The following is a 13,597-nucleotide window of genomic DNA, read 5'->3' as shown; positions in this document are numbered from 1 at the left end:
TATTTTTTATAAAAAACTGATCATCCAACTTTAATGATTTCATATATGGACTCCAGAGTGGTAGTAAAAGGAATGGACCCAATTATGACAAGGGGATTCAAGGACAGAAAAATCAAGTTCCTCAGGAAAAGAAAAGTATAAAATTAGAGATTCAAACACATTTATCAGCCCTATTCCAGTCTTCTCACAAATTATGATGTTAAAATGGGCTCTTCAGCTTATAAAGGCTTTTCCGTAGATTCACTACAACATTTGTGATTTATTTTCACTGGGAAAAAATGATTTTGACTGCTTCCTCTGAAGTGCCCTTGACAGTCCATATGAAATACTAGATACTTCACTTTTTATAAAACAGCTTTTTTTTTTTTTTTGGTTACATAGATTTAATTAATTGATAAAAGAAACGGGAATTGATTAGCATTTTCATCCGAACATCACCTATCTGCACAGCTAAAAATCCTTCATTCAATCTGCTTCTTTACAATCTCTATTTGCTAAAGTTGGTAAAATTTGCAAAGGCATCTTGCTTGGGTTGCACAGTTCCAGAAGTCATGGCTATATTGGGCATACCCATTCCCATCGTGCCTGAGAGGCCCATCCCAGGAGAAGGCATCCCTATGTTCATGTTCATGCCCATCATGCTCTGGTTCATCATCGGAGTATTTCCAAGAGGAGCCATTCCCATGGTGCCAGTCATCACATTGGGCATGCTCACAGGCATGGGTCCCCCCATTAAAGGGCTAGTTTGGGGCCGGACAGGAAGCATATTTGATGGAGAACTGAGGTTCACAGCTCCAAAACTCTGTGTCATCACATTCATAGGCTGCTGCATATCTACACCAGGAGAAAATTGACAAAAGAACCATATCAAACTGAGTATTTAGACTCACACTGCAGTAAAATAATCTTGACCATCAATAGCTTCTAATATAATTAAAATTCCTTTATAGTTATTTATAAGTCAATTAATTTGCATATACTATGCAAATATTCAATAATTGTTGGCCTTTGTTTCACAGAGCAATGCAGACAGAATCAGAAGTACAAAAAATTTATATACAAAATCATAGAGTTACGGTTAACAGCAAAAGTTGTAAACAATTTAAAGAAGCAATAATAGAAGAATAATACATTGTTCTGATGGAATACTCTAAGGATTTTAAGTTCATTTCTCCCTAATATTAAAGAAAAAAAATTTAATATTGAATTAAATCACCAAGAAGTAAATAATATTGACAGAATTATTTAAAATAGGATTTACAGAAAATGTAGACATAATGATTTCACAATACATTGTGGTATTCAGATATTTTTGTGTAGTTTTTCTTCCCCTCTTCATTTTTGCTTAAAAAAAAATTCAACAAATATTTTACTTTACAAGTCTCCATGACACAGTTAAGTACTAACATGCCAACAGCAAAATACAGAATGATCTTAAGTGAACATAATCAAGCTCACTGAAGTTGATGTTGTGTACTTTTTCTTCATGATGTGAAATAGTCCTGGCATCAGGGCAAGAGATTACAACTACACAGAGAAATGAGATGTCATGCAGTAACTTACTCTGTTGTTGAATCATTGTATTGAGTGACGGCTGCTGGGGTTTGGAAGGCTGCATACCAGGTAGTAAGTTGTCTAGGCTGATGTTTACACTGGGGTCAGACCAAGTGGAGGGCAGGTTTTTGCTGACTGATTTCTGGACCATATCTGTATTCTGATTATAGAGAGGATTAGGCTTCTGCAGCACTGTGCTAACATTTTGCAAAGGCTGGAAAATAGAAAAACACTCTAAAAATTAAGCATCTCTTCATGTTATCAGGTTATAAAGATTATCAGATGGCAAATGAATCAAAATAATGACAAATATGTTTGTTGTTGTTGTTATGTGCCATCGAGTCATTTGCGACTCATAGCGACCCTATATGTATAACAGCCCTAAACCCTGCTCTATCCTGTGCCAACTACATTGCCTGACACACCCATCCCGATTACCCCAGTCACTGAACCAATCCACCTCATAGAGGGGCTTCCCCTCCTGTGCTGTCCCTCTACTCTACCCAGCATGATGTCCCTCTCTAAAGACCTGTCTCTCCTTACAACATGTCCAAAGTTGTCAGGCGAAGCCCCAGAATCCTTGCCTCCAAGGAGCAGCCTGGTTTAATCCTCTCTACGATGAATCTGTTTGTTTTCTTGGCAGTCCATGGTACATTCAATACTCTTCTCCAGCACCACAGCTCAAAGGCATCAGTTCTCCTTCTATCCTCCCTAGTCATTGTCCAGCTCTCTGATGCATAACAAATGATTGCAGAGACCATGGCCTGTATCAGGTGCACCTTCGTCTCCAAAGAGACAAATATATACCATACTTTATAATAAACTTCTGAGACCTATGGCATTATGTCAATGTCTTCAATACCCTGAATAACTAGCTTCCCAACAAAGATCTCTAAAGTCCAAACCACACTGGGATGAGGAAAAACTTTTAATATATCAACACTATCATTTATCCTTCCATTACCCATGTCTACAAGGCACCATTTCTGGTTTATCCTTTGTTAATGGCAAATGTTACTCTTTGTACTTATTAATAAAATCATGACTTGGTTTTTGACCATAATTATGCAAAGTTACAAAGAATGCCTGATGGCAACTACCAACTTTAGGTTGGGACATCTTTAATTAGATAAAAAAGTGGAAATTTATTCTTACAAATAAAAAGTCAGGATTTCTCATGTTCTAAAAGGCAAAATCAACACATAGCAAATTAAATCTTCTATGTCCCAATTAATAGTATCCTATTCTGTGTACATACCTACTGCGTAAAGAAGTAACACTAGTGGAACTTGATGTGTACAGACCAACTTGGCTGAAAGGGAAATTTAGGAGAAATAAACAAAGGTGCCTGTGGATAACCAAAACAGGCTGAAAAAGGGAAAACAGAAAGTTGATAATGTAGCAGAGCAAAGGACTGCCATTTAGGTGCATTTAATACCACAAATAAAGTTGACTAGATTTTGCTTAGGGATCGTGAAAGGCATTCAAAGAATAAACTGGATTGTTGTGATGCAAAGTTAAAATTATCGGTATGGAGAATATGTCTTTTATCTTAACGTAGGATTTAAACAGTCACCTTTCCAAATCTTTTCACTCTTCCTTCATCCTAACATCCAAAGAAGAAGAATCTACATATTAAATCTGTAATGAGCATCATATACATCAGATACAAAGCTGTTATGTATCATCAAGTCAAATATGGCTACAAATTACCTCTGAACAGCAGGATCCAAACCCTGTCCTGTCCTGTGCCATCCTCATCATCTTTGACATACTTGAGCCCATAGCTTTACTCACTGTATCAATTTCATTTACTGACCTTTCAAGTATGATGTCACTTTCTAAGAATCAGTCCCTTCTAACAACATCCTCTAAGTATATGAGACAAAGCTTCACCATACTTATTGCTAAGAAGAACTATGGTTTCATTTTTTCCCCCAAGACACATCTGTTTGTTCCTTTGGCAGTCTGTGTGATATTTGGTACTCTGCTCCAATACAACTCAAAGACATCAAGTCTTTTGTCACCCACTGTCCAGCTCCCAGATGCATAGCAAGAGACTGAAAAGACATACTTTTAATCTTCAAATCGACATCACTGCTCCACAGTACTTACTCTTAGTGGTGGTGGTGGTGAGTACCACCAGGTCAGAAATGACTCAGAGCTGACCCCACGTGTTAAAGAACTGCTGCTCTGTGTTTTCTTGCTTGTCATCTCTTTCAGATTTTCACTTGTTGTTGTAACACTGAGGTACCACTGAGTCAGAACCAACCCAGAGCTAACCTTCCAGCAGGTTTTCAGAGGCAATAAATCGTACATGAGGAGACTGCCCATCTTTCTACCACAGGGCAGCTGGTGGATTTGAGTCACATACCTTTAGGCTGGCAGTGCAATTTCTTAGCACTGAGCAACCAGATCAAAATCTGGTCCCCATCATGACAGAGAGAAGTTTGAAGGTGTCAACAATTTCATCTTACTTGGATCCACAATCCATACCCTTGGTACTAGCAGTCAGTAAATCAAGAGATGTATTATGTATTGCACTGGGAAGTTCTGTGGTCAGGGATCTCTCCAAATTATTGAGAAGAACCGATGTCAGTTTTAGACCTAAGGTGCATCTGATTTAGGCCCTGATATTTCTGATCACTTACTATCCATCTGAGAGCTGAACAATGAATAAGGATGACCGAAGAATAATTGCTGTCTTTGAGCTGTGGTGCTGGAAAAAAAGAATACTGCAGGGACTGCCAAGAGAACAAATATTTCTTGCAGAAAGTGCAGCTGGAGTGTTTCTTGGAGGCAAATATGATAAAGCTTCATTTCACATACTTTGGTCATATTTCTAGGATAAGCTAGTCCCTAGAAAGGGACATCATGCTTGGAAAGGCAGAGGGTCAGAGAAAGAACAGAAGAACCTCAACCACATGGACTGACACCACAGTGACTGCTGCAATCGGCTCTAGCATGTCAGGAAGTGTGAAAGTGGCACAGGATAGAACAGGGTTCAGATCTGTTATTCATAGGGTCGCTTTGGATTGTACTCGAGAGCACCTAATAACAACAATATACTAAAATCCCTTTATTCTCAATAGTAGGAGTCAAAAGGCAGAACATTCCTGACACAATTCAGACATACATATTTTAATAATACATTTATTCAAATCATAAGCTATCAAGGATTTTATTACTTCAGATTTAACTATTATAAAAGTTAATGAAATGCTTTCATTTTAGTTTTCCCTAGCAAAATGAATGAGTCAAAAAAGTCAGCTATATACCATTCATGTGAGGTAAACCAAGTTCACAACACGGAAACATTTACCAATAAATGTAAGATTTTCTAAACTAGCAGTGACTATTTGCAGTAAGATGAGGCTTCTTTAAGAACATGACCAGATATTTTGTAGAGGGAATGCTTGTCATGAGTGAAGCAGTGTTTCTATTGTTAATAATAACAGCAAATTAATGAACAAATAAATAGATTCCAATCTGCTTTAATTTAATAAATTTCCAACACGAGCCACCTCAGCAAAAGGCACCATGTTCGGATATGACGGTCTAAGATGGGTGAGAAGGCCTTGCTCCTCGGAAGCCAAATGACTACTCTAGAGAAGAGAAAAGGTTTTCTTATTTCTCAGCTGTATGCAAATTTACTATTAGTTAGAATACCTCACAAGATTATCAATCAAAATTTCCAAGCAATGTGGGCAGCTTACCTGTGACCTTGACATGGGCAAACCAAGCCCTACTGTATTAGTGCTCATCATGGAGAAATTCATACTCTGGGAAGATGTCATAGTAGTTTGGGATGAGCCCATAAAATCAAATAGGTCTGAAGAATTTGAGGCAGGAGGAGGTGGGGCTAATGTTGGCTGTGAGCCACTGAATAGTTCTAGAGCTGGCTGTGAGGCACTGCCAAAGAGCTCGCCACTGGAAGCAACAGGGCCTGACTGGGCTTGGTTGAAGGCACTCCAGTCACCAAAGTCTCCATTCCCACTTGTTCCTGCGGAAGAAAAAATTAGACGGATAAGAGACTTTCAGAAATGCACAAAATAAATGTAACAATCTATGAACCGAAACAAATTAGACCTGATCTGTGTCCATCCAGATTAACATCTGCAGGTACCTTCTCCATCTGGGCATTATTCTTTCTTATGAATATTCTACGAGTGTTAACAAGGTGTCAAAGGAAAAAAAACCCAAACAAAAAATCAACCCACCAAAACAAAAAACCCCACACCAACTCCAACCAAACCCAAAACTTCCATATACAAAGTAAAATCCACCCCTTGATAGGTCTGTAGTTTACACTTAGAAGTTACAATCAAAACTTCCCTTCAATCAAATATGCACATAAAACACACTCCAACTAAAGAGTTATGATCTAGCTTGGGACTCAGAAACAGAAACGCATCATAGCACATTCATGTCTTGCAAAGGTGCAAAGAGAAATCAAACTATAACTTAAATGGCTTCAAATTGTAAAAACAAGAATCCACAAACTCAGAAAATGAAAGATAATCCAGAAAAATGTAGAAGAGGGAAAGCTTAACAATAGAGGTGTTATAGCCAACATGGTATGCAACTGTGCACAAGTTATTTAAACACACTGCCTCATTTAACTAAGTGTGAGAACTCAATAAATTTAATATATATCATAAAAGTTATTTGGTGTAGTCCTGCAGGGCACTACACTGCTAATTCAAAGATGGAGACTTTCTGGCAGTTCGAACCCACCAGCAGCTCTGTGGGAGAAAGATGCGCAATCTCCTCTTCTACAATTTACAGCCTCCAAAAACAAAGAACATGCTGGTGGGTCGGTCAGCTCTAAGTCGGTTCCAACTTGAAGTCACTTGCTTTTCTTTTGTCTTCTTCACTGTTACTTTAAGGAACCTTGAGAGGGTAATGCCCCAAGAGTTGCACTGCTAATGAAAAGGCCAGTGGTTCAAACGCACAAGCCATTCCTAGGAAGAAAGATACAGTTTCCTCACATAAATATTTACAGTTGTCAGAAACGGGATAGAAGGTTTTAACGAGTTAGAACTGCCTCAATGCAGAGAGCTTTGTCTTGGATTTCTACTAGGGGAGGCCTGGTGATGCAAAAGTGCATTTGGCTACTAACCAAAAGGCTAGTGTTTCTCCATGGGAAAGAGATGTGCCAGTCATGTTTACAGTCTTGGAAACATGATGGGAAGTTCTACTCTTGTCCTGTAAGGCTGCTATTAGTTGGAATCTACTTGATGGCTACGGTTACTGCTATTACTGTTTGCTGTTATGTGCCACTGAGTTGCAAACTGCTCACAGCTGACCCTCCAATAGGTTTTCAGAGGCTGTAAGCTGCATGCGAGGAAACTGTCCTTCTTTCGCCTGTGGAACAGCTGCTGTACTAATTTGAACTGCCTGCCTCTGGGTTGGCAGAGCAACTCTTTACATTAGGCAAAGCACTACATCCTTTTTTGGGGTACATCTTATAAAAGTGTTAGTCAAGCGGCTCTAAATGCTGTATATACACATTAACTATTTATATCATAATGAGAACAAAGATAAGGGAAACATTTAAAAATTTTTAAGTAGAACTTTAAAGAATCCAGTAAATCTTTAAGAAGGGAACTAGTATTTAACAGAAGTTAAGAAGCAAAGCTGAAGGAGCTCTATAAACTATCATTTGAACGGGAGTATTATCTATTTTAAGTTAGGGTAGATCTCATTGTATTCCATGTTCACTTATAACTTGAAAATGGATTTTCTTCTGCTTCAAAAGTAAACCGACTATTGCAAAATGTGTTGATTATGCTAAGTCTCAAAAACAAGTAGTAAACTTTAAAATGATATTATTCTATTATCATATTAAAATGTAAATATCCTCAAAAGAAGTAACTTAGACACTCTTGGTTCTACCAACAAATTGATACAAGAACTCGGCTAACATTCACTACTTCAGGGTTTACTAAAACATGGCTGATCTTTTTTTACAAGTAACTGCCTTAAGATTTTTTCAATTATTCTGGCTATTAAACAACTGAAATCTAAGTAAAGCTGTGGTGTAAAGGTAAACCTTATATTGGCTTTCTATTTGCTTGAGCTATAAAAGAGAAAACAAATGGAAACAGGGACAAAATGTGTTGCCCATGTGAAACTTTATCTGAGATGATTAAATATGGAGGATGAGATTTCTGGTAGGGCATACTGTTTAGAAATGATTAATCATGATAGCAACAGTTTCAGCCCCTTGCTTTAGAATGATCAGATTATATTAGTAACATGCATAGATTAAGTGGCTCACCACTTTAAGCATCACTGATGTATCTGAAATATCTGCATAGTTGGAAACTACATCCATAAAAATTAAAACTACATAGGGAGACTATAAAATTGGGGCAATGTTTATTTTCTATTTTGATTTGCCTAAAGCAAGGTATTAACCCTTAGAAGGTATAATCACACTTCCAAAATGAAGCAGTTAATTAGCATTTCTAGTTTCTTGAAAATACTTGGAATTTATACAGTAAGTAGGCTGCTAAAATAACCATTCTATTTATAATGTGCATCTTGCTTAACTCTTCAGTTTCACAGCAATAAATAATGCTGCTTAAATCCATATTCTACTTAGATGGTGGTTATTATTCCCAATCTCAGAAAGAATGAGCCATCATAGCCTGTGGTTCAACTACTCATTATTTTAGGAGGTCAAAGGAAGCTTAGTAATTTTTCAAATAATGCTCAAATAATCTAAACTACAAAGGAGTAAATTTTAATATGATATTCTATATAATTCCAATATAACTGAGTTTCAGTTATGAAAATTTTATAAACTATAATATTCTTGCCACGAAAATGAAGTTATTGATATTTATTCATACATGATTTCTTCTCCCCACCCAAAATTAAAAAGCAATACAAGAATCACTTATGAGTAAGGGTAATAATTATCTTTCTGTGTACCTGAGTAGTCTGCAACCACTTGGTAAATTCAAGGTATTAACCGAATAAAATACTCCGTGAATAAACTCCTCAGGAATTAGAAACACTTTAAGAAGAGAAGGGAAAAAAAGCTCTTTTAGGGGAAGAGAAGAGCTCCTAGATTTTTGGCCAGTAAAATTGTAGCATACCTTGGGAAGGCAAACTGCCTGACGCAACAGCTGAGCCAAAGTCAGCAAATCCGCCAAACAAATCAGCTGATCCTCCTAGAAATTATGTATGAGAGAAATATTTAGCTTTTGGAATCAAAGAACAACTCACAGCAATTTCAGGAAGCCATTTTAGTGTCTCACTGAGTTGGTTCCAACACAAGGGCAATGAGTTATATACACAAGCATATTTTTAAAATGCGAGTTGGGTAGGTAAGAGGTAAATGCTAACCAGCAAATTTAAAAAGAGTAACAGAATTAGAAAATCACCACTTTGTAAGAATCTTCAGAAAATCTAGGTAAAACACTGTCTGGGAATAAAACATTCACATAACCTCAAAATGTCACTCCACCAATTACAAATTACAAGAGATAAAAGGTTAGTTTTATAACAAAAAGATCTTATGGCTACTACCTTAAACAAGTGATCAAGTTTCATACCAGTAAAATCAGACAAAATGGTACCATGGGTTTTCTGACTGTGAAGGCCTAAAAACGGCAACTTCACTCCTGTAGAATTCCTGACAAAAGTATTTTACCCTGAATTTAACATGAGAAATTAATTGAACACATACAAATTGAGGAACATTCTGCAAAATAACTCTCTGGGACCATAGCTGACATCCAAGCAGATATATGCACTCCCATGTTTATTGCAGCTTTGTTCACAATAGCAAGGAGTTGGAAACAACCTAAGTGCCCATCAACAAACGAATGGCTAGAGAAGCTGTGGTATATTCACACAATGGAATACTATGCTGCACTAAAAAACAAGGAACTCATGCAATATTATTCAAAATGGTTGACTCTGGAGAACATTATGCTGAGTGAAATATCCCAGTCACAAAAGGACAAATATTACATGATGCCACTGTTGTAGAATGGGACTAACCTCAGGGTTGGGGAGAGATTGAATAAGATGTGTTCAATAATGTATACTGCACTGAAACAGAGGAGGGAGAAAACTGTGTAAAAGAGATATGTGACTAGGTATTTCTGTCATCACAGGAGTCTAGAGCGAGGGCTACACGGTGGAGGGGACCTGGGGGAGGGTTTGTAAAACAATGAAAGAATCTTTTCTTTTACTTTTCCATAATTTTTGACTCATGTACTTATAACTTGTTAGTTAAATTTGTGCCTTCTAGGTTGCAACCCCCCCATGATACATCTTCAGGGATATGAACATGTACGGCTAAGCACAATTAATAACAGTCCATCTAAATTCCAAAATCAATCTCCATAATAGTCTATGTGTTTCCTACTGCCAAAGGGGCCCTTTAGAGTAGTGAGAGAAGATCTTCACCCTGAAACCCACAGCGTCCCTTTTCAGCAGGAAGTAGCTAGGAGAATACGCCATCCCCTTTTCCTTATGAATCAGGGTGAAGTCTCTCTCAGGGAGGAGTGATAGGGAATGGCAAAGGACACACCGACAAAGGAGATTAATCAGAACTGACTTTGACAAGCACTGTGGCAATTGGACAATTAAAACAGACATTCGGATGGTGGGGAAGAAGAACAAACTGGGGAGGAGGGTAGAGAGAATGGTGCAGCAATGAAGGAATGAAAACCCAAAATCCCTGTAAATGTTCATTAAAACTAATAAAATTTAATAAAAAAAATAACTCTCTGGACTCTTCAGAAAATATTGACACTGCAAAAAATATGAGTGGAGACTGCTCTAGATTAAATATTAAGGAGATACGATAAGCAAATGAAGTATGTGAACTTGAATTGAGCCTATGAGTTTTAGAATATGCTATGCTGAAATGGCATAAGTGAAACAATACAGGAAATTTAAATTTAGATTGAATACTGGACAATAATATTGTTTTCATGTTAATTTTCCCAAGTATGTTAATTATATATGAAAATGATCATGTTCTACAGAGATTTATGTGGAAGAATTTTGAGGGCCATTAAGTTTGCAATTTCCTATTAAATAGCACAGAGCAAGCAAACATGCACACACAAGTGCATTGAGACACGAGAGAAAAGTGGGCAAACATTCTTTAAGTCTGATATAAAACAGGCAAAAACTTAAAATTGTTATGTAAAAAATCAGTTTTAATAGACATACGGAGAAAAATCACTGTAATGATTCTGGTGAACTTTTTCCTTTTGCTTGATCCAAAAATCAGCAAAAAATTATATTTTTAATACACAGAAAAACCAGTTTTTTGCTACTATCAACTGACTTTTTAAAGAAAAGTGATAGTGAAATCACAAGTATTCAAATCAATGTGTGTGCCTAATATCACATCCTTATACAATATTCATTTGTAAACAAAAAATATTTTATAAACCTTTATTTATATCAACAATTGGATAATAACACTCCAAGTTTTAAAACTATTTCCCTAAAATTCAGCTATCATCTCAATGACGGCTGGACTTACACATTTAAATAACAATCCTTATTTTTGTTTGTCCTCAAAGATTTCACCTCTTAAGGAGCCACAACCTTAGAAGTCTAGAGCAGCAGTCCAATTATGGTGCTTTTAGTGTTATGCGAACATTATATAGGTTACATCACAGCTGCTTAGCCTGCAGTGCTTAGAAACTAGCCAGGTGGGACTGAAACATCTGGGCTGCACTCAAACACCACCAGGGACAATTTCCAACATCTGGTGCCATTTCTGAATTGTCTTATCACTGCAAGACATTCTGCCCCATCTGCTACACTCAACTGGGTTATTTAAACTAGAACCATCTCTTCTTCTTAATAAATGCCCAGCAGTAATAAAAGAACAAATCAGTTTCTGATATGTGTGTAGCTGGTATTTCTTTTAAAGCAAATTTACTGTATCAAACTATTGGCAGAAAGAACAAATTCCTCATTATTTCATTACTGATACAGACATATATATCTATATAGATATAGATATATAGATATATATGTAGAGATAAATATGTAGATATAAATATATATATACACATATACACACGCACACACATACATACATACATATATATATCACTTACCAGTATTAAACTAAGTTCCACCAAGGCCAAGGTCTTCAGCTCCTATTGGTACTACCATTTAGACATCTATCTTACTTTATCCAAAGGATAATATTATAGTGCTTCAGCTATTTTTTTTTAAGTACATACATATGAGTTACATTTTAAAACTATATAAATAAGTATCTACATTTAACAAAAACTAGCTGTGAAATGAATGCTGCAAACAGACGCTGGGTAATAATATTCTATTTGCTTTATGTAGTTTTCTTTTATATTTATTAAGTATTCTCTTTAGTAACAGAATAATAGTTACAATCCTTTATTGTAACACTAAGATATTTAAAAATTGAGGATTACTTTAATGTGTATCATCTTTACTGAGATTAAAAATCATTGTCATTCATTATGCCGAATCTAAAACTTTTAAAATCTTATTAAATTAGGGCAAGAAAGAAAATTCATGTTGAGGATAAAAGCATTGATTATTAAAGATTATCATTTCAAACTGGGTGAAATAATTTGTCCTATCTTTTAGATAATCACCTACTCTACCTTCTACCATCCAAATGGAAATTTTATTACACAACTCTTTATTACAAATACATCTTGTCTCTTCTAGGAGGAGGGGCTGGCTACTTGTATCTACAAATATGATGTTTCTCATATCAGTGCCTCAAATTTAACGGAAGTTTTCCATACTTAAGTATTTCTCTAGATAACTCTTTTACATACAAAAACTGCTGCATGTTAAAAACTACTAAATTTCACAAGAGCTATCCTTCAAGATTCCCACATGAGAGCTGTCATTATAAATGAACCATTTCCATCTGCCTTTTTAAGGCAGCAAGGAGGTTATTTACAATCACCAGCTGGGAGCAAGTATTTTCCAAAGCAATGTCTCAAATAGGGGAAAATAATGGTATAATGCTTAAACTACAAGATGATTTTTTTCCCCTTCAACAATTTGACTTGGATTACATTAAAAAATATTTTTAAATAAAAAAAGTCTCTAAAAATGGAAGATAAAATGGACAAGTTTAAAAATACAACTTACAATAGGAAAAAAGGTTTAAACTCAACTGGAAATCAAACACATGCAAAAAGTAAAAAAGTACTTTCTCCTCACCAAACAAGCTTTTTTAAAAAGCTTTTTTTTTTTACATTATACATGAGAAAACGTGGCAAGCAGGGGCAACACCCAAAACAAAACAATGTTCAAAACTAAAGAGATTAAATATAGTATATCCTCACAGTGAAAGATTATAAAGCAGTGAAAATTTTTGCTAAAGAATACTATAAGGAAATGGTTGAGTTCTTAAGGGAAAAGCAGATAACCACTATTGTCTCCAATCTATAAGTCTGACAAAGACCTTTAATACAATAAATACTTAAACAAATGTATTGACTAAATGTATAAAAAAACGTTTTAAAAATATCACCAAAATTATAATAGTTAATTTCATGTAATGAAATAATAGTGAAATTATGGCATTTGTTTTCTACTAAATTTTTAAATGAATATACATTACTTTATTCTGAAAGAGAAAACACAGTAAAAAAAAAAAAGTATAGTTTTTGTAAGCATGACTTTAAATGAACTACCTTTTATACAGCCCTTTCCTCCAATTCCAATATGTGTTGGCATACTGAGGATGTAACAAGGGAGTTCATATCCATATTCTTAACAATTTTAGCTGTTAACTGTGTACAAGGCCAACAGGTTCAAATGTAAATGTAAGAAACTTGTTTTTTATAGATTTTAAATGGTCTTAATTTTTTTTTTTAACCAGAGGAAATTATAGAATTAAACACATTATAAATCATGGAAAGTAACTATACTGACAATGGTATTTTCTTCCAAAATAATCTACTGTGTTAGAAATATTTTATATATTGGTATCTTATTAACATTCCTTTTGGCAAGAATCAAGTAATTTGGATTTCTTTTTAAG

At 35.6% G+C, this 13,597-nt stretch overlaps 1 protein-coding gene across 1 annotated transcript in view; it reads right to left on the bottom strand.

The window, feature by feature from the left end:
• Positions 1–487: 487 nt before the first annotated feature.
• The window catches only part of CLINT1 (clathrin interactor 1), a 97,210-nt gene continuing 84,100 nt past the window's right edge, over positions 488–13,597 (bottom strand). Inside the window, 5 exon segments of the mRNA XM_006901967.1 lie at positions 488–834; positions 1,564–1,714; positions 5,271–5,557; positions 7,528–7,533; positions 8,664–8,738. Coding sequence (XP_006902029.1) covers positions 488–834; positions 1,564–1,714; positions 5,271–5,557; positions 7,528–7,533; positions 8,664–8,738 — 866 coding nt within the window.

Source organism: Elephantulus edwardii, unplaced genomic scaffold, assembly GCF_000299155.1.
Source record: "Elephantulus edwardii isolate Elephantulus edwardi_28Jun2011 unplaced genomic scaffold, EleEdw1.0 scaffold00354, whole genome shotgun sequence".
Lineage (NCBI taxonomy): Eukaryota > Metazoa > Chordata > Mammalia > Macroscelidea > Macroscelididae > Elephantulus > Elephantulus edwardii.
Note: the sequence above shows the minus strand (reverse complement) of the source record. Positions and strands in the feature narration are given on the sequence as shown.